Source organism: Epinephelus lanceolatus, chromosome 23 (genome assembly GCF_041903045.1).
Source record: "Epinephelus lanceolatus isolate andai-2023 chromosome 23, ASM4190304v1, whole genome shotgun sequence".
Lineage (NCBI taxonomy): Eukaryota > Metazoa > Chordata > Actinopteri > Perciformes > Serranidae > Epinephelus > Epinephelus lanceolatus.
In genome coordinates this window covers 12,632,425-12,654,629 of record NC_135756.1, presented here as the reverse complement: position 1 = coordinate 12,654,629, position 22,205 = coordinate 12,632,425, and the positions used below count along the sequence as shown (strand labels likewise).

General features: G+C 40.9%; 2 protein-coding genes across 2 annotated transcripts in view; one reads left to right on the top strand and one right to left on the bottom strand.

Moving 5' to 3' along the window:
• epyc (epiphycan) overlaps positions 1 to 15,457 on the top strand; it is a 22,122-nt gene extending 6,665 nt beyond the window's left edge. The window contains exons 3-10 of the mRNA XM_033615158.2: positions 6,184 to 6,358; positions 6,717 to 7,154; positions 7,474 to 7,662; positions 8,328 to 8,444; positions 10,093 to 10,251; positions 10,362 to 10,564; positions 11,797 to 11,892; positions 14,316 to 15,457. Coding sequence (XP_033471049.2) covers positions 6,184 to 6,358; positions 6,717 to 7,154; positions 7,474 to 7,662; positions 8,328 to 8,444; positions 10,093 to 10,251; positions 10,362 to 10,564; positions 11,797 to 11,892; positions 14,316 to 14,486 — 1,548 coding nt within the window. The 3' untranslated portion in view covers positions 14,487 to 15,457. The remainder of the gene's footprint in view (positions 1 to 6,183; positions 6,359 to 6,716; positions 7,155 to 7,473; positions 7,663 to 8,327; positions 8,445 to 10,092; positions 10,252 to 10,361; positions 10,565 to 11,796; positions 11,893 to 14,315) is intronic.
• Positions 14,890 to 22,205, bottom strand: LOC117249152 (uncharacterized). Its single transcript, XM_033614559.2, has 4 exons — positions 22,029 to 22,205; positions 20,661 to 20,754; positions 20,219 to 20,306; positions 14,890 to 20,133 (listed from the first exon to the last, which is right to left on the bottom strand). The coding sequence occupies exons 1-4, from the start codon at positions 22,099 to 22,101 to the stop codon at positions 19,447 to 19,449; spliced, it is 942 nt and encodes a 313-aa protein (XP_033470450.2). The 5' UTR covers positions 22,102 to 22,205; the 3' UTR covers positions 14,890 to 19,446.

Below are 22,205 nucleotides of genomic sequence, written 5' to 3'. Positions count from 1 at the left end.
TTAGATTCATGTGGGCGTCTTCTTAGTTTCACCAACACCTTAAACCTCTCTTTCGTCATTTTGATACATCAGGCTCTGAGGTAGTACTCTTTATTATTTCAGCCACTTGAAGTTCTTCTTCCTATGCCTAACTTGGAAAATACTTGAATAAATACAACATAGCCTACATGTTTCACTCTTACCCAGTAATTAATATCAGAATCGCGTTTGCTTATATTAAATAATGTTACTTGAATATACAAGGATTTTTTTGTCTGTATTTATCTTTCTGGGACTTAGATGAGAAAATTGATACCGCTTTCATGTCTATGTGTGTTAATATAAAGCTACTGTTAGCTTAGCTTAGCATAAAGGCTTGAAGCAGGGGGAAACAACTGGCCATGCATTGTCGAAAGCAGTGGTGCCCACAAGAGGTGGCCAGGGGGGGCCATGGCCTCCTTATACAATTTTCACCTTGTGGTGCTGAGGTCAGGTCTAAATAGGCCTCAGTAGTGGTGGCTAGCCTTGAATCTAGCTATGGACTCCAAATCAAAAGTGTAAAAGTCTCGGAGGAAAATAGAGACATTAATAATAGGTGGAAAGATTAATTTGCTTTCACCACCAGCTCTTGAACACCAAATTTTCATAAATAGCCCACTGCAGAGTCACCACCTTGTGCTACAACTTATTAATGAATGCTCATTTAGACCTGTTAGTTATGTTAGTAGGCTATTTTAGACGCAATAGTCTGTGTTATCTTCATAATAAGACTCAATATGTTTTATGGCTCCAGACAAATTTTTGGTCAAAAGTGTCTCTTTTGATAGTAAAGGTTGGCGACCCCTAAACTAGCCTATATACCACAAAAATAGAATTCCTGAAATTCAGCTATGGCTTTTAGTTTTGATGAGCCACCCCAAGATTTTCAGTGGCTCCATGTGGCCTGACCCTTAAAGGAATCCTTACCTACAGAATGACCATTTATTTGTATGTCAGTTACTCACGTGTTGCATTAAATTTGTAAAGAAAACTTTTATTTTGTCATATGCCTCCACGGTGAAAGAAGAATCCAAAAAAGGCGAAAATTCTTCATGAATTTAAGAAAACAGGGTCTGTGTTTAACAACAACAAAACTATATTTAAACATCTACTTGTATAGTCCAGTTCTCATAATCCACTTGTATGCTCAGTAGTTGCACATGCATTTTCACTAAAGCATTACAATTTAAAACATGTCCATACAAACAGTCTCTAGCATGCCTGGAGATACATGCGGAGACAGAACTGTTTAATATTGTAATGTTTCATGCATTATGCTCAGTTGTTCTTACGTCCCATGCATTTTCACTAAATAAAGATATTATTAAAGACTGAAACTGGAACTTCTTCATGCTCTCTTCAAAGCCAGACTCCATTGACAAAAACAATCATTTTACCTTGCAGATCATGGGAGCTTCTGGTCTGCCACTGCCTTGATTTTATTTTAATTCTGTGACTTCGGGGCTTAACAGTGTTAGTTCAGATTCTCCACAGTCACACAGTAACACAAACTAAGTGATCGAGGCAGCAATAGACCAGCAGCAGCTCCAGTGTTCAGTGAGGTAAAATTACTGTTTTTGTCAATGGGGTCTGGCTTTGAAGAGAGTGTAGAGGAAGTTTCCCTTTCAGTTCAGTTCCTTGTCAGAAAGGTCTGTCTGTTTGGGAGGTACTGAGCATACGACTGGATAAATGACACCTGGATTATACTGCATGAATTGTGTGAGAGTTTTAAAACAGATTTTTGATATAGTTTTGACTTCAGTTCATGAAGAACCTTTTTTGGATTCTTCGTTCACCAAGGAGGTGAAGTATTCTTTAAGAAAAATTTCTGGGGGCATCTGTGGTCCAAAGGTAACCAAATCTGCCTGCTAGCACCTCTAAAGCTCACTGATTAGCAGGATATGTCTTGTTTGCTTAATCTGTACAAAAACCAAAGTGTAAAAACAAAGTTCCTGCGGCCTGTGTACATACTCACAGTACAGTGTCGTCAGTCTTCTCATCCAGATCATTTCCCAAAATGTTGAACTATTCCTTTAGGTTACAGAGTGCAGAGATTCTGCTGGCATTCGCTCTGGGCTGGAAATGTGACTCATAATTTGCCACATGGTTTTTCACTGGACTCAAGACTTTATATGCATTAACATGATATTGTACATGATGTGCAGTATCTGGGGAGAAACCATGAGACGGGTGATTTCGTTCTGTCATTTTGTTTGTTATAAAGGATGCAGCTGAGCCAATGGGAGTCTGAAACTGTACTTACAGTGCTGAATGCACCTACTGATTGATACACTGTATGCTGTAGCAGCAACATAACATTTGGCGTCGGCTTGATGCTCACATTCAGCGTCTCTCCCTGTGCATTCTGTATTCCCATGCTGTTTCCAGAGCTTTTTTTTTCTCAGTATTTTTGGTTGCCAGCCTTTCGCCTCTTCTTTCCCCTCGGGTGTATATGTTTGCTTTGGGGAAAGGGGGAAATGAAGGGAAAAGCTGCAGCGAGCAAACTCTCTGTGCAAGACTTTTCAAAGGCCTACCTTGTTGTATCCCAAACTGTGTCTCTGCCAAGCTTTCAAATGTGACTGGACATCTCTTCACTGCTGCATTTTAAGTCTGTGCATGACTTTATTCGGTTATACCTCTTCTAACTGTCACTTAAAGGCTGTTTGACTTGAATTATCGTGCAGATTTAAGTTCACTTTTGGTACCTCTTTCACATCTGATTACTGCGGCTGAGAGTAGCTGAAAATATGGATTCTTGCAGCTACCATGTGTGTCTTGGTTCCACAAGGACCATTCCCTATTTGGAGGGTTGAGTCAGCCGTGTTGGGCGTGAGAGGGTGTCAGGTATTACCTGTGGCGGTGTGTGGGGGCTCATTGCCCTCGTCTGGAGACGGAAAGAACTGCACGTTTGATCAAACATCAAACAGCGACTGCAGTGGCTGTAAATGCAATTATAATACCAGATGGATATACCTGAAGCTTTTAATGAAGGAACCACAAAGTACTGTAATTCTTGGTCGTTTGGCGGAGCTTTCTTTTAATTTATTTCCTAACATAAACCGTGAATGCTGCTAAGCCTTTGTTTATAAAGTAATATGATACTTTGAAATGAGCTAGAGAAGACATTAACATGGTTGTGTGCTACAGTTTGTCAGAGGGCACTAAATGGACTATAAAGAAAGAGAAAATATAAAATGCTTCTTAATATAGTGGGATGATGTGAAAACCTTTCAATAAAGACGCCATGATTTTATGTCAGACATTGACGTTGGATTGGAAACAACAGGGTGTGAACCACAGGGGAGCAGGGGGAGCTCAGTTTTGGGAAATTTTAGGGGGGGTCTCTAAAATATTTTTGCATTTCTGTTTTTCTGTGTCTGTATCATCATCAATCATGAGTAATTTAGGCTATTATTGATACCTGAATCATGCATGAGTGTGATTCATCTCCAGTTAACTCTAATAAAGATGCCCACATCCATGCTATTCCTACCATCACCATCAAAGCGTGTCGGCTTAGTATCACACGCTTCACTCACTTTAACTCAAAGGAAAAAACAATGTGCAGATAATAAGCAAGTAAGCCTACATGCTTGCAGCTGTGAATGTTTCATTGCATTAAAAGCCACAATCAGTCTTTTCTTTGAGGCACGACTCCACCCCAGCCTCGTCGCCATTAACAAAAGTGAGCTCCCTCAAAAGGCCATGGTATAAATGAGATAAAAAAAGATATAAAAAGAGTTCCTAATTGGATCCATATAAAGTTAAAAATGAAACATTTTTTCCAGGTGGCACGATTTCTGTCAGTGTTCTTTTGCATATGTGTGTGCAAATAGTTTTGCTCGTTGTGCACTTTTAACTACGTGGCTCACATACTGTCCTTTATTTCTTGTTGTACATTGCTCGTGAAGCACTTTGTGACCTATGTCTGTGAAAAGACTTACTTACTTTTTACTTACTTACTGATATTTGTTGTTATGATAAAGACATTTCATATGCAGATGTACATTCAGACAGTGCCAATAGTTGGTGGCAAGTGAAAAAGCTCATCACTATTATCACTGTGGTCACCAGCTGGTGTCTGACTGTTGGATCTGAGTGGTCATTGCTGTCTCTACAGTGGATACTAAAAGCTGTGCACTTTGCTGCCATCTAGTGGTGGAGATGCTGATCATCCCCATGGGTCATACCATGGTCCTTGGTCAATACAGCAGTTGAGGTGTGCCACCTTCTCCTGTTTTTTGTTTTGTTTTTTTACCTTTTGACTGCTTTGAATCCATCACAGTAGAGTGAGAGAAAAGAAGACCTGAGAGGTGATTATAAAGTCTTTGCATGTGCGGAATCCATCAATGAATCCTCCATTTTCTGTATCCACTTATACTCACATTACATGATTGTCATGCCAAATTCTATATATTTGTGTTTGTCCTAAAGTAAGATAACCACAGAGGTCATGTTTTTCTTTTTCTTTTTTAACCTGGCACCTACATGTAGATCTACATGTAGATAAAAGGATGAAAGATGTATAATGGATGGGATCAATACTTTTGCTTAAGAAGGACTAAACAAAAAATGGTATATCAGGAGACACTGGTGCATTGGTGCTGGTATAGTATGAATAATTAATTGCATGCTGCCCGCCATGATTCAGTCTATGCCTAAATATGAAGTATTGCTTTCAAATTCTGAAAACAGTCAAGAGATGATTCAATAGGATAGACACTGTTGTCCCAGTGGGAAATTTGCCTTGGACATCACAGTGTCTGCAGTTAAAATCACAGCAAAACAACAGTAAAACATTAGAAAAAGTGCGCACATAGTACAATATATAGCCTAACAGTGATCAATGACAACAGGTAGGGCATACATATATTTCACCTTCATGGTGTTAAGGGCTTTAATGGACAGGGAGACAAAGGAGTGTTTGAAACAATGGTGCCTGCTAAAGGGGAACCCCGCACTGTCTGCCTGAGGGGAGGAGCTGATTCGCAGGGTGGAGAACATGAGTTGGATCTGAGATGAGTTTTTGGGCCTGTCTGACTTTGTTTTTTTGGGGGGGAAAAAAATAGCTTGAGGACTAGGATGTTGATTAGGTCCCATGATCTTCCTGGCTGTCTGTAAAGGTTGGGTGATCTGGGCCTTTGAATGTACTGTCAGGTTAACAAACCATACAGAGATACTCTCCACTACTGAATGATAGATCAAAAGACTAAATACTGTGACTACATAAACTCAATTGAATATAGGACTGCCAGATTTCTAATCATTCTCTTGAAATCAGTGGTAGACTTTGAATAACTGGGCTGTATCATCTGCTCATAATCATGGTTAATTTTACAGTAGATTTTACTGCATTGTGACATTAGCTTCCAACTTCCAGTCATTTTCTTAAGGTGGCATCTAAATATTTTATTTTGGAATAGAGTCAAAGGTCATGGCCTTTATTTTCCATGTGTACAGTAATATCAGGATAAACTTCGCCTTGCAAAATTAGTTATCAGGATGAGCAAAAATGGAAACAACACACAACGAAGTGCTTACTTTGACTAGTATTTGGGGTTTTATTTCATGTATTATTTAAAAAAAAACAAAAAAACACTAAATATCACTTTTCTGATGGTGTCAGTTGCTCTGTGACACTCTGGTATAGTACAGTTGCATGAGGGTAGGCTATGTAAGCTCAAAACAATATTCAGAAATGTCACTGACCAACAATATTTTGCTCATCGATGGGCAAGTAGCAGATGTTACAGTGTCTCAGTAGCCTTGTGCTGTATTCATGCAGTGTTGGAAAAATCTGAATAATTAGTTCCCAATCATATTTGCTGGCTCACCTGATCCATTTGCTTTACTCTTCATTGTCAGTGTGTTGTATTTTATTGCTCAGAACATTTAAACAACACATGTTCCATGTTGTTTCAACGTTACCACTTAACGCTCATGACCACACTGAAGACCAAAGACCAACCATCCACAGGAGCATACACATTGGTCTTGGTTGGTGGAGGTCTTGACTCAAGTCCAATTCAGTTGCTTCTTGTTCGCTCACTGCAGCAGGCAATGTGAGCACTACCCTATGATAACAGCAACGTCGGGGATTCATGAGCTTTTGATGCCCAATATCATCTCAAACTCACAGACTCACTGCTGCTGTCTTTTCCTCAGATAGAGATTGGAACACTGGCCCCACCTGACTATAACTACCCTGTACCCGAGGCCTCGTTGGAAGAACAAGTAGAAGAAGAGGAGGAAGTGGAAGAAGAGTTGCCCCTAACACCCCAGCTCATCCCTCAGGGTTCAGGGGGATCTGGGGTTCTCATGGGCCCAGAGACACAGAAAGGTCTGAAAAAGCACACACCCATATGCATAGAGACATTTGATAACCAAGGTTCACTGGGTTTAAGAGAGGGTCCTGTTCCTCCCTGGGGCCTATGGAGCAGTAAATGCACCCAAAAAAACATCCAAAGCAAAGGCAGACTAATCTATTCTCTAAACCCATCGCCTGCATCTTCAACAATCATCTTTTCCATGTGCATGTGTTCCATTTAACTAGCTGTTAATGGTTAAATGTGTCCTTTTCAGTCACTGTGTCCATTTGTCTTCATCAACTTAACCTAATCATCATTGTGAGGTCCAAACCTGATTAATGATCCATTTCATCTGTCTGTTTATTAATACCTAATCTTGTCTCTAACAAGAGGTGGAGCTGCGTCTGACGCCCATTGACATCCTTCATGTGTCCGGGGATTTTGGGGGCTCCGTTGGGTCTGGGGCCTCGGGTGCTTCTGGGGCTCCTGGGTCTGGAGGCTCAGGAGACCTACTGGTCTCTGGCGGCTCTGGGGGTTCTGGTGATATTATCCTGATCTCCGGAGCCTCTGAGGAGCTCCTTACCTCTGGGGGATCTGGGGAGTTCTTGTTATCTGGGGATGTCTTGATATCTGGGGATCACTCAGGATCAGGAGATATTTCCGGAGCTTCTGGGGACCTTGGCTCTGGAATTGCTATTGAATTCCCCCTGGGCTCTGGGGACCAGTCTGGCTCTGGGTTCTCCGGAGATCTGTTGATCTCAGGGGCCTCTGGGGTTTCTGGGGACTCTGGTGAGTCCGGTGACTCAGGGATAACATTGATATCTGGAGGTTAGTACAGAAGTAGTAAGGCCACTCTGTGTCTTCATCAGTTTAGATATAACCTGTCATACTCTGTGATTTATGTTGATTTTTTGTCTTAAATTCCATTTAACTGCGTCATTTTTAAATGTAGTTAAATGTTGATGTTGCTTATTATTTGTTTTACTCTGTGCTATCATATTTGTGTTGCTCATAATCAATGTTCTTCTAACTTCCTGTCTCATCTAAAATGTGAGTGTGATTGATTAATGGGTTGATTGATTGTCCATCTCACCCCTCCACCTTCCTAATCTCATGTCTCCTAACCTCAACCCTTGGCTCTAACAAGAGGAGGAGCTGCCCCTCATTCCCGAGCCTATCCCTAGCGAGGCATCGGGTGCTTCAGGGGAGTTCTCAGGAGCTTCAGGAACCTCAGGGGCCTCTGGAGAATCCGGAGACTTCTCTGGGGTTTCTGGTGTCTCTGCCTCAGGAGACGCAGAGGTCCCTGAGGTAACTCTGGTGACTGACACTGATAAAGGTCAGTATCTAATCTAGACTTGCGTGAGATATGTTAAAGGCAAGGTAATAACTTAAGTATGTACCTCACATGTCAAAACGTATACCAAAAACAAGGTGCCACTGCCGATGCTAGACCAGGCAGACAATGAATCCTTTTAGGTAGATGCCATTAGCACCCAGGTGTCAATAGTCAACGATGCTATTTACACCCTGGTGAAAATATCCAATGTGGCTATTAACACCAAGGTGCATATTCCTGGGCGTCCTAGCAATGTTGAAATATGACGTCACAACAAGTCTATTCATCTATTCTGCTAAAGTTTATGTACACAGTGTCCATTCAGCAGCTACATACATCCAAAAAATGGAAAATAAGAAGCCCACCATTGACGGAACTGAAACCCATTTGAACTAGCTTCCCCAAAAAGTGTATTTTGCTCTTTCCTAATGAGCATATTGTTTGTGAACACTCAGCAGATCACATTTCACCTTATTAACCCCAAAACATTTTCATTTAACTTCCATCAATCAGTTAAATGCCACAAACATTTGGTTAACACTGCTAATATATTGTGTGTGACTTATCACTGTGGCAAACAGTGGGCTACTGATTGCCAGACTTCCTGTTCCACGTCCATGCTGACCTAACCTGTTTCTTTAACACCTAATCTTGTCTCTAACAAGAGGAGGGGCTGCTTCCGACCACACCAGAAACCCCTCAGGAGGGTACTGGCGGTGTAGAAGGGTCAGTGAGCTCTGGCGAACCTGAAGAGCCTGATGAGCCTGTGATTGACAGGAAAGGTCAGTATTTAACAACAAAGGCATTGACTTCAGAGAAGGATGATAAAAATGTCACTTCCCTTTGGAACTTGTCTGCAAATCCTGATATCCTGAATCCTGATTCATTAAATTTTGTCCAGTGTATTGCTAGAGGCTGATTTAATTACAGGTTCGGTATGCAACTTTTAACCAGTATTAATCTTGTGTTGTTGCCAGTTGGTGAACAGGCTGCAATGTTACTTAAAAACCTAGACTTTCCCCAACGTTCTCTGATCTCTAGCAGCCTTAGGACTGATTTCTATGGAAAGGACTTCAGTACAAAGAATATGATGTTATGCACATTTGCAAGTGCCTTACCTTTCTTCAGCTCCACTACAGCTCTAACAGTGTGCAACAATAGCTTGCATTAGCTAAGAAATGAAGTCACGCCCACTGCTACACTGAGTCCACACCTGCTGTTTCTGTTACATACCTGCTAACATTGGGCTGGGAAAAGGAGAGAGATTTTCTGGGGTTTCCACAAATGGTCTTTCCTTCCTTGTTTTGCCTATATCACCATGAAATCGAGAGATTAGTGGGAAAAATAACCAATCAGGGGAACAGAGGGAGAAAAGGTCGAAAATTGGAAGAGCCATCTCTGGCAGGTATGCCATTTTGCAGCAGCGGCCTGGTAGAGATGGACCTTCACTTAGCGACCTATAGCAACTCAGATTCAGCCAGAGCAAGACTTAGCGCCCAAGTGCCAGGAGTCTGACCCCGGACCACCCTAAGAACCTGCCAGATCAGACTTTGTTGCTGCTGCTGACCACCAGCCTGCTGTGAACTTCAGGGCTGGGGTTTGCGCTGGCCGAACTCAAGTTGCTACAGCGCTGAAGGTCTGGACTATCATTTGCTCTTGTTTTGAGGAAGTAGCCAAGTAAATTCATCCAGACTCAAGGGATAATCTGGCTTGTAAATTGGCCACCTTGCCCAGTGGTGTATATGTGGGCATACCCATCTGTTCTACTGGCTGTTTACAGTAGGCTATACCCTCCCATCAGCCCAAAAGCTATTGGAATAAATAGGAAAGTATACCCACTTCCTCCACGGGTACACATCTACCTCGTATACCCATCTTATCAACTACACCACCACAGTGCTGATCTTGTCATTTGTTTGTTGTCAGTCGTTTGCTTTATCAGCTAACGTTATGAAGCAACCAACTCCAAATCAATGCAGTGTGGCATAGTTAGGTCTACAGCTAGCTGGCTAACTTAGCTTGATTGCTTGCCAATGTTATCGCTAGCAAAAAATACTATCTGAGCAGATTTGTTAGTTGTAAAATTACTTCCCAGTAAACATGATACATGATGCCAACTTAAGACAATAATTTTTGTTTCATTCAACAATATCATTGAAATTTATTTCCCAGCTTTCTATCAACATCAGGATTGTCAGTAGGCCTCATGCTGGCTACTGAGTACGAGCCCTGGAGCGTGAGCAGCAGTATGCTAACTGCAGTTCAATTAACGGCTTCAGAGAGAGGTGTTACCAATAACAAGGATTTTTTTAAAGTTACATTAAGAATCTTTTAGCAGCTGTCCTCTTAAATACATTCCACCTCTTACTGTTACATATTTTATTCCCTCCCTTTTTGCTTCTTCCTCTTCGTCCTCTTCTTTTATTGCAGGTATGCCCACTTGCTTGCTGTGCACGTGCCTCGGTGGTTCGGTCTACTGTGATGACTTGAAGCTGGATAGCGTTCCACCTCTTCCCAAAGGCACCACTCACTTCTACGCTCGCTACAACAGAATCACCAAGATCAACAAGTCCGACTTTGCAAACATGAGTATGTTGGGATGAAAATGTATAAATATGAGACAAAAAATATTCAGAACCAAATATGAAGTTGATGGTTCGTTTGTTTGATATTTTATTTCTTTTTTTATCTACTTCCAGGCAAGCTGAAGAGGATCGACTTAACCGCCAACGAGATCACGTCCGTGGATGACAAAGCATTTTTGGGTCTGCCTGTGCTGGAGGAGCTGGTGATTCGAGAAAACCATCTCTCACAGCTGCCTGCTCTCCCAGAGACCATGAGCCTGATCGATGCCAGCCATAACAACATTGGCACCAAGGGTATTCACAACGAGGCGTTCAAGGTATGTACATTCTTTATACTTACAACCTCTGTCACACGCTCAAACCCAACTCAGCTGGCACCGGATGTCTATGTGACGTCAGAAAGGCAGGGGACACTTACATCAGGACAGATGTTAAATTTTGTTTGAATGAAAATCAGGTTGATGATATTTTGTAAGATTTTGATGATATGTAGATATAAGGCTGTTATTCTAACTCAAGATGACGCTGGCATTAAACATTTGGAAGACGTTGAATATTGGTTACTTAACAAAACAACTTAAAACCAATAAAATATCAATGTCATCCATCAAATTGACATTGGCATTAGACGTCCTGAAATTAAATTTTGGTCATCCAGCGTCACGACCTAAATTGGACCAAACATCTAACCAACCAACAAAGGATGATATATCTGTCATTAGCTTGTTGCAGACATATTTTAAAGCACATGTATTTCCACTGTTAAGTTTATTGTTATCTTTTGCAGTGCTCTTCTTGGTCACAAGATAACAAAACAAATGTATAAACAAACATCATATTTATATCAACAAAATGTTTCAAATGAGTGGAAAAAAATAACTTCAGACAATACACCATTTTTATTAATTCTCAGACATCAATAATAAGTACCAACATCAGAAATCGAGCAGTGGTCAGGCTCCTTTAAACACACTGGAGTACTGTTTTGGGGCTTGGACAGTTGAGTCTCATACCCGGGTCGTCAAAAACAGATGCCTTGGGTTTGTTGTTCAGTCCGACTTCCAACCCAAAGCATCAGTATTTGATGACCTGGGAAAGATATATTTCTCCAGAGTTATATATACAGTACCTTCAATACTGGATTGCTTCTTTTTTTACCTTTATATACACTGAAAAATTCATTCATTCATTTCATTTTTCACAGATTTAAGTTCAGTGCATTAAAAAAGGTCTTAGATTTTTAACTTAAACCTGTAAAAATGGGAGCAAAAACAAAAGTTTTGCACTTAATTTTTGTAATTTCAAACTTGTGATCAGTCTATGACAAAACTGTTTAAGAAACTTTAAAATCATGTGATGCTGAAGTGGACAAATAGCGGCCATGTTTATTTAAGTGAGGGATCTGTGTATTTTAAGTATTTAAATGTATGGCCATATGTAGAGAAAGCTTTGACTTTTACAACTTCCTTTCACTACCTTAAAATGTAAAATGTGTACCTAAATGTGTTTGTAAAGGCCTGAGACTTATATATTTTCTGTTTGCACACAGGATATGACGAGCCTGCTGTACCTGTACCTAACAGACAACCACATTGACTACATCCCCGTGCCTCTACCAGACAGCCTGCGATCTCTACACCTACAGGTACATATGTATGCCTTGGCCTCATGTCCCATCACTCCCCACAACTGGTCAACATTAAAAGTCTCTAATAAATAACTGAGAGGGCAATCTGGAATAATTAACCACAGGTGCTGTCCACCCACACAGGTATTTCAATTTGGTCTGATTAAACCTCTGCTCATGTTTAAGAGGGTGGAGCTATACTGAAACGAGACAGGTGCAACACAGGTGCAAGACAATCAATGTTGAGCACACACACACACACTCATAGGTAGTCTAATTAGGCAAAGTAAGTGAGGACACCTGTGTGGGAGGATCATGGGCATGTGCATGAACTTTAAGTAGCCAGCTCAAACAACAGAATCCTTTCAGTTAGATTGTCAGCACAGAGGCAGCAAGTTCCTGTCATTGAACGCCACATGAAACAAGATGTATTTATTTTGCCACCAAAAAAAGGAAACCCTGAACCTAGAGTGGCCTGTGTGGAATATGATTAGGGTTTCTGATGCTGGTGTCCAACCCAGAATCCTATTTAGGTTGTTCTTTCCACATTTGAAAACAAACTGACTCTGATAAAGGCCACACACCAAAACATGTCGGTCTGACAATAAAGCTGCTCTGTATAGTACCAAGTGTTGCTGGAGTTTTACCCCTCTCCATGCACCTTTTGAAGTAGGTGAAGTTGAGCCAGAAATCCCTACACTGCTTCACAAACTGAACTTAAAAAAAAAAAAAAAAAAAAAAATTGAACGGGCCTTATGCTGTTGCTGCTCTGTTGAGCATCTGTCTGCCCATCTCTTTTGCCTACGCCTCGAGCAGATCTGGTAGCTTTCACAACTTCACTGGCCAGACCAGGGGTCAGTAACCTTTGCTATCATTAATTAATTCTAATTCATTTTCTGTAACCACTTATCCTGTTAGGGGTCGTGGGGGTGCTGGAGCCTATCCCAGCTGACATTGGGTGAGAGGCAGGGTACACCCTGGACAGGTCGCCAGACTATCACAGGGCTGACACATAGAGACAGACAACCATTCACACTCACGTTCACACCTACGGACAATTTAGAGTCACCAATTATCCTGCATGTCTTTGGACTGTTGGAGGAAGCCGGAGTACCCAGAGAAAACCCACACTGACACGGGGAGAACATGCAAACTCTGCACAGATGACATGTTACCTGAAAGTATTTAATGTATTTTTAAGTATTTAAATGTAAAATTCAAGCCACATGCTCTTGTCAATTGGTTCCCAACTGAGGGTGCCCAACGCCCACCAGGGGTCGCCAAAGCTTCACTGGGGGCTGCAAGGACATCTTGATTTTAAGAGGTGTTAAAACTTTTTTAAAATGCACAATAGGCCTATATCTCAGCATTTCACTCATTTCTCTGAAGAAAACTAAATGACATTGTTATTTTTTAAGTTGGATTATTATTGAACAAACTTTTAAAAAAAATCTAACAGGATAAGACCTGAACACAAGCTGTACTAACAGAGCCTTCACTCTTTAACAGCCTTGTCCTGCATTAGAAAAGTACACAGTTAAAACAAGCAAAATGCTAATAGAACAACTGTAGAACAACTGTTCTTTTTAGCCCCTGCTTATTTAATATCTATGTATCGCTTTAAAGTCATCCCGCCGAACTTGCCACCTGGTGTATTGATTTCCAGATGTGTAACTCTCCCACTGCTCCGCACAAATCCAGAGCAACAATTGAAGCCTTGTCTGTACTTCGTGATGGATTTTGGCCTAAAATGCACCTTAGGGGCTCTTTTAAGGTCTGAGATGCTTTGTGAATAACTTATCTTTACAAGGACCTAGTTTAAACTTTAAGGGGAAATTCTAAGAAAACGTCACAATTCTAAGAGTTCTTGTCACTAGGAGCAACTCTTAGCGCTAGGAAGCTTTGTGAATATGATACCTTGTCTGTTAACACCTCAGTTGCTGTCAAAAAAGCACCACAGTCTGGTACACTGGCCGAACAGCAGCAGACAAAAAGGCCCTGCAGAGGGTAATAAACACAGCAGAAAAAATCATCAGCTGTGCTCACCCTTCCCTGGAAGAGGTCACTGACACCTGCTACCTCAGCAGAGCTTCAGCCATTATCAAGACTGTACTTACCCAGGATACCATCTGTTTGACTTGCTGCCCTCTAGAGAGCACTACAGATAAATCAAAACCCAGACAAACAATATTCAAGCAATATTCATGAACAATCTTTGTCTAGTTTTTTTTACCTATTACACTTATTTATTGCTGTGTGGATTGGATGGTTGAATGGTCAGCGCTTTCAAGGAGTAGCACCCCTTATTTTGTTGTTTTTTAAAAGGCATCGTGGTCCTGACTTTGATCAAGTTCTCTGTTCCAAGAATCAGTTTCACCAAATCAAATCTATTATGCACGGAGATTATAGCTCACTACGTGTCGTCCTGTCTTCTATTGCAGCGTAACAATATTCAAATGATGCACGAGGACACGTTCTGCAACCTGAAAGACTTCAACTACATCAGGAACGCGCTGGAGGACATCCGTCTGGACGGCAACCCCATCAACCTCAGCAGGACCCCGCAGGCTTACGTCTGCCTGCCCCGCATACCCATCGGGGATCTCGTTTAACCACACAGACACATACCTTACACTCTTGCACACAGACTCCCACCAGTACAACCACATGCACACATCTTTGTACATATTGACACACACACAGTCACACACGCAGACATGCATACCATTGATCTCAAACTATCAGTTAATTACACACTGCCGTACATGCTGCTGACACAATTTATGTTTCGTGAACATCCACGAAAAATTCTGCGTCAGAATCTGGTGATCAAGCACATACACACTGCTCGCTCTACGTCTTCCTGTTCTTAGACCAGGTAGAACACACACACACACACCGGCACCAACCAAAATGCATGTGTACACAAAACATAGAAACACACACACTCACACACAAGAACTTTGTCAAAAGCCAAACTGTTCCGTAACTTGATTAGGAGTAAACAATAGGTGGCATTCGGACAAATCAGTTTATTAAGAACCCTCAGATGGCATGTATGTGTCTGTTTAGTGTCTGTTCATGACTGGCAGAGAAATAACAAACCAGTAACATTGTTTTAAATATGTTTGTTTTGTAAAAATAATAATAATAATATTAATTTTAATGACAAATCTAACACTTTTGGAAATGTATACTAGCATAAACTTATTGAAGCTGGAGCTTAATGGAGGTAAATTGAGTATCTAATGCAATAAAAGACGCATTTAAACACAATCATTTGTTGTAAAGTCTGTACTGTAATATAAAAATATATATTCTGGAAAAAAAAAAAAGATTTTTTACATGAACTGCAATATTTGGTATATTACATTTTCAAAAAGTGATGTTTTAACCATGCACAATAGCAAAGACTCTAATGTCTGGAGTCGATCAAGTCAAGACTATTGTTTGATTTGGGAGGGAGGGGTTGTTGATTTTGATTGTGGATGGGGTTAAGAAGAATAATGCTAATAGCTTGCTATTGTGTGCTCTGTATGGAATAACCACAAGTGAATAAAGTTGTTTTGAAGACCTCTCCGAACCAGGAGTGGCTCAACGTTTTCATTGACGACTTGTAGGTGGAGTATACGGTGCATTTTAAAGGATGCGCAGTGGAGGTCGACTGATGGCGGATTGTTAAAGGCCGATATCGTGACGATAGTTTGGAACAGGAAAAAGGCGATAAGACAGTTAATTGGCCGATATGTCTTTGCCCCGAACCCCAGGAATTTTTTTTTTACCATGTCTGAAACAGGGCTGCAACAGTAGATTTTCACGATATGATAACCGTCTATCAGTCAGATAAACGTTTTATTACTATAACCGAAACTTGAAACCATTTTCTTAATGGAAGTTTGTGTAAAAAGTCTCGCCTTAACTAAAATAAAGGGGAGATTCTCCATCCAGTTGCTTTTTTTTTTTTTTTTTTCCAATATCATAGATAAGCAAACGTACTACTTAGAAAATGAACTGAACAATAAATACGTAAGTAAAACTATGTATATATCTGGATCTGAACATCAAACTCGAGGTAATTCATAAATACATCTCAAACTGAGCGCAAAATAAAAAACATACGTGCTTATTTTTCTCAATCAGCGTGAGATTCTCTGGCACTCTACATTTCTGTGTAAAGCCTCCACGCAAAACGGTAATCAGAGATGGGCAGTATTTCTGTTACTTGTATTTGAAACACATACTTCAATTACTTTCGAGGAATTTGTAATCTGTATAAATTCAAATCTAATATGAAACAAGATACTTTACAGCAGGGCTGTGAACGCAGCCTTGTGCGACTGAGGAAAAATTCCTGATTCTGTTTTTGATCCTTCAGCGCATCATCCCCCGACCCTTGAACGCATCACCACACCTGAAACAAACATTTGGCACACAGCTAACACTATCAAATGTTGTAGCTTACAATGGCCAAAAGAAAGGTTGATGCTGAGCACAGAGTGTTTCAGGAGAAGTGGGAGACTGATTATTTCTTCGTCGAGTTTAAGGGGAATGCCACCTGTCTCATCTGCAATGAGAAAATTGCCGTGTTTAAGTAGTACAATCTAAAGCGGCATTATTCAACCAAACATGTAGAGCAGTATGCTAAGTACCAGGGAGATGAATGGACACAACGAGCTGCACAGCTAAAGAAAGGACTGTCAACGCAACAAAACTTCTTCCAGAAAGCAAGAAAAGAGTCCGATGCAGCACTTGAAGCAAGTTACGTTGTCAGTGAGATGATCACCAAATCGGGAAAGCTGTTTACTGAAGGTCTGTTTCTGAAAGACTGCATGGTGCAAGTTGCAGATATTGTCTGTCCAGAAAAAAATGAGTCAGTTCAGCAACATCAGTCTGACAGCTAACACAGTGGCAGAGCGCATTACTGAGCTATCAAGTGACATTTATGAACAGTTACGTGACAAATGCAAACGTTTCCGTGCATTCTCTGGGGCACTGGATGAAAGCAAAGACATTAATGACATGGCTCAGCTTGCCATTTATGTCTGCGGTATTAATGACCAGTTCCAATTCTGTACTCAAAGCCAAGTTCAGAGAGGCAGGTGGAAAAGAAGACAAGCTTGGTCAATTTCTGAGAGAACTACCCCCATCCTTCCCAGAGCTTTCCAGGATGTTCAAGAGGACCATGTGCCTTTTTGGAAGCACATATCTCTGTGAAAAACTATTCTCCACTTCAATAAATCAAAGACTAGGTCCAGACTCAGTGATGCTCATCTTCAAGCCATATTGAGGGTTTCAACTGCCACCTCCCTCAGAGCAAATGTGGCCAGGCTGTCTGAGAAGAAGCGCTCTCAGGTGTCTGGTAGCAAGTCAAAAAATAGTTCATGTTGAGAAGTACAGTTGTTCAAACAGTTGAACGTTTGTTTGTTTTTTATTTCAACTTTTTGTGGAATACTTGAAGTGGCCCCCTTGTGACAAGACTGCATGCTCAGCGGCCCTCAGGTAATTAGGGTCCGGGCAGCTAAGCTGCCAGGACACTACTGTAATCCTAGTTATTCTTCTTTCTTCTTCTGAGGAAATCATACTTCCCATGGGTGAAAACTCACCAAACTTTGCACAAAGGTCCAGTCCCATGCCAGATATCCTCAGCTGTAAACTCAAGCCAATAGTCCTGATGGTGGCGCTACAGCAAGTGTCTAAAGTTCAAAACTCATAACAAATCAACCATACGTGCTACAACTTCACAACTTTCATCAAACTGTAGCCCCAATACTGAAGAAACTTTTGTACATTTAAATCTATTGCAAATTATGAAGTCCATCACTGTTTTTTTTTTTCAAAAACTGTAAAACTTCTTAAACCTATGTCCTCCCACAATTTTTTCTCAATTGACACCAAACTTGCTACAGAGCATCTTCAGACTGTCCTACAAAAACTACGTTTCTCAGATTTATGATTTATCAAAAATTGAGCCTACAGTGCATCAAAATGTTTGACTGTAAACGGTACTATAAACATATACATGCAAATTCGTGCTAAATAAATCTTCAATGTTCATGAAAAAAATGACAAAATTCTAGAGTCATGGTAGATGATGTGTGGCAAATTTCAGAATTTTATCTCAAAAACTGAATTTTTGACTGCATTTTGAATTTTGCTGTAATGTGAACAATTGGAGTCAATGTGAAAATGGCATTTTTAAACATCAGTTTTTCACTTACTGATGACTGATTTTTTTTACAGTGGTTTGAAATCTGCTTTTCCATGCATGCTAAACCTGCACGTCTGGCTTAGTCAGTTTGTGAAGCTACACATGAATTGTCACTGACTAATTAGCTCAGTGAGATAGAAATTGATTCTTAGTCTCAGAGGCTGTGAGTTCAAGCCTCAGCTGATGCAAAAGGCAGATTGTGTTGCTAAATGTCTTCCAATTCTTCTGCTTGTTGCTCAGAATTGCCTAAAAATGCCCGGACCCGACCCATCGCTGCACAGCAGCTATAATTTGAGTTTGAGACCCCTGTTCTAGAAGGTCATTGAAGGAATGAAAGAAGGTGGCTGTGTTACCACCATGGTCAACAAGTCTGAAGTCTGAAACTTTGAAAAAAATCCTGTTTTGATGCAAAGAAGCAAAATGACAAGCAGCTCCAGTCGTTCCACTTTTCCATATTGTTAAGGCACATTAATCAGAGTATGCAGGGCGGGGTGTAAACGGGAATATTCATTTTCATTAGTCATGTAAAATGCTTAGTAGGAATACTGTGTTTCAGAATTCGGCAAAAAACTGAATATTTTGTGCGTGTAAACGTAGTTTAGGATTCATACAACACACAAACAAGACTTGGTCAAAACCATAGACTGTAAAAATACTGCACATAGCTACTGTGATGCCCCCCACTGGTGTGTGGACTCCTATTTTGAAGCCTACAGTTCCGCGGCGTGGCCGTCGCCATCTTGTTTTTTTGGATTTATACGTGACCATATTTGGGTGAGAGGGTGGCGCTGTAGAGGTGAAGGGGTGGATCTGACTGAGAGGCCGAGGACGCTATCAGCAGACAGCCTGTCAATCAGAGCGGCCCGTCCTTACTTATACGTAACTTTGACCCTTAATAAAATGCAAATGATGAGTCTTACAAACATTTGCACCTTGTACAGTTGTCATGAATTTTAAATTAGCGTTAGAGAACAGAACCATGTTTATGTACCAGGCTGTAAACATGTTCATTTCTGCTGTAAATTGGGCACTTGGGGGTGCATGGGAACTGACTGGCTTCTCAGGCCAGCCTCAAGTCGCTGTTTGAACTAGAGTTTTTGTCACTCTCATGTTGGCGTTATTAATTCATTCAGCCTCGGAGGCTGCCACTGGCTTGACTGTGTATGAAACACTAGAGGGCTTTTATTCTGAAACAACAGATTTTAATTTGAACCAGGAAGTGGCAGCCATCGTCCACATACCACACGATGGTTTGTTTAACGTCCTATCAGCCAAACCAATACATCAGTCGACCTCTAATACGCAGATGCAACTAGAAGTGTGTTTTTGGGGGGAAAGTTTGGTGCAAAAAAAAAAAACATAAATCAAACATTTTCAATCAGTTTTTCAAACAGGTTGAGGAACCTCTCCTTCCTGTCCGTGACGTCTGAGTCGCTCACCCCGCTGCTCTCTTCTGTCACCCCCTCAGTCCTTTCTTTGGGTGCAGACATTCTCTCCAGTCGTGTTCTCTCCTGCTGCAGCGCCAGCCGCTCCCTGCTCACAGCATCTCTGTCCCTCTCCATCGCCGCCCTCTCCCTCTCCATCACCGCCTTCTCCCTCTCTATCGTCGCCCGCTCCCTCTCCAGCGAGGCTCGGTCTCGGTCCAGAGCGGCGACCTCCCGTTCCAGCACCGCCCTCTCCCTCTGCAGCACCTGCCGCTCCCTCTCCATCACCTGTTTCTCCCTCTCCATCACCTGTCTTTCACTGTCCATCAAGCTCCTCCCGTGCTCCATCTCTTGCATGGCGTTATCCATCTCCTGGTTTCCTTCCTCGTCCTCATCTCCATTCAGCGACACCTCGATCTCTGGCCCGCCTGTTAACGAAGGCACGGGGGAGGTCACCACCTTCCTCCTCTTGGGTCTGGAGATGGCTACGAAATCGCAAGTGTTGGAGAGGGCCTTGAGGATGGGGGCGTTACCTTCCAGCCGACCCTCCATGGCGTTGTCCATCAGATTGAAATAAGGCCACGCATCAGGGAACACTTTCACCCCATCTGGAGGGTTCTTTAGGTCCTGAGGAAGAAGAGAAGCGGCAATGAATCAGGATGGAAATGTGTCAGAATGCTTAATAAATCTAAGTGATTGATTTAAACTGTACCTTGTATCTCTTCTTCATGTTCTCCCACTTTTTGGATGCTTGAATATGAGTCATCTTGTTTTGCAGGCCCATGTGTTTCAGGATGGCCCTGAAAAATATAATCATGTTAACAGCACGCAAAAAACAATAGAAGTGAAAAAACATGTTGAGTTATTGATTAGATAAAGCTGGACTAGGCAGTTTAATTTTGGTGTCACTGGGCAAAAAATCCCATAATAAATTTTGAGCGTTGTAATTCAAGTGGTCAGAGCAGAAATTAAACTTCTGCTCCTCCTCTTTGGTCTGTTTTCAGGCTTAACACCTTTTCCAGATTCCTGTCTATCCCAGTTTCAATCAAAAAAAAATGTAATCAACTACACTTCATATTGATGCATTTACATATTTAGACCTTTCTCTATTTTCACACATTTATGTTTCTCACAGCTTTAACTAAGTGGCATACCTCCATGCCCACATGGACGTATTTCTCCTTCCAGAGAAGAGGTAATTATTTGAAACCCTCAGCTTCACAAACTCCTCGATTTCATTGGTAGTCACTAAGAGAGGAAGCGAGAGAAAGAAGTCAGTTAGAAATGCATGGAGGCGGCTGAAAAATGTAGCGCTCAATCCACAATTGTCAACTCAAATGAAACAGGGTTGCAACTAAAGATTAATATTGTCAATTAATCAATTAATAGTTTGATGTACAAAATGTCTGAGTGTATCCCAAAGCCCAAAATCACATCCTCAAAGGTCTTGTTTTGTCCACAGCCCAAAAATATTAAGTTTACAGCAACAAAGATGTAAAAAAAGAAAAAAAAAAAAAAAAAAAAAAAACAGAAAATATTCACATTTATGAAGCTGGAAACAGATCATTTTGACCTTTAAATAAATCATCAAATTAGTTGGCAATCACTTTAATAGTTGACATCTAACCGATTCATTGTTGCAATGCAGTGGACAGACTGTATTCAGGGTGTCTACAGGTATCAGACAGATTAATATAATGCTTTTTAAGACCCGTTCAAGACACCTGTCCAAGTTTTTTGGACAAATTATGTTTTACTTTAAGCAGGCAAGTATTATATATGTGGTCTTGTGCAATAACCAGTTATTAGAGTGAGTTACGTCTACATTTTGCCAACTGTAAGTGCAAGTATGAGACAAAATGACAGTATTATAGTGTTTTAAAGATTTGTAACATTAAAAATGGACTTTTACATAGAAAGGCTTCACTTATTGTCACAAAAAGAAATTAGAAAATGGATTAATGAAATTAGATTAAATGCTAGCAGTAGTTAAGACCTCACAAAGTCAAATTTAAGACTATTTAAAGACTTTTAAGGAGCTGTAGACACCGTGATATATCAGCTTTTTTGACCTCCAGTTTTATGGAATCAATGGGATTGCTCCCCTTTTATATAATTAATAAATGTACAGCATACTTGCAACTAAAAAATTCAGGTGAGAAACCAACACCACTTCAACCAGATCATCCGTTTAAATAACAATAACAACAGGTGTAAGATCACAGTCTTGTGTAATTATTAACTTAACGGTTAGTTTATTGCCTCAGGGTTGATCTGCGCTCATTTACACACGTTACACGACAAATACAACATTATATTACCAGTGGAGGTAGATAGTGATAATGTACGTTAACTAACGTTACAGTCACTTTTTATTGTTGAATGAAAAGGTGCAAATGGGTACTTTCCCTGTGGAGTGGCGCCCACTTGCTAGGATGCTAGTTGCCCAAGCTAACTCCAGTCTAACTGTGAGTACGTCAGCTAGCTTGATTAAAACATGACGTCTCGCTGCCTTTACTTACTTTTATACGTGAACTCCACGGGTCTGGTTTTGTCATAAGTGGTGCTGGTGTAAGCGTGATCCTCAAACTCCATTGTTATTTATTTTTAGTTCTTCGTTTTAGTGTTTTTGTCAAGTGTCCTTCGAAAGAAAAGACTGCTTGGTCGTTCGTTCCTCCTTCAGAAGAGAAGGACCCTAT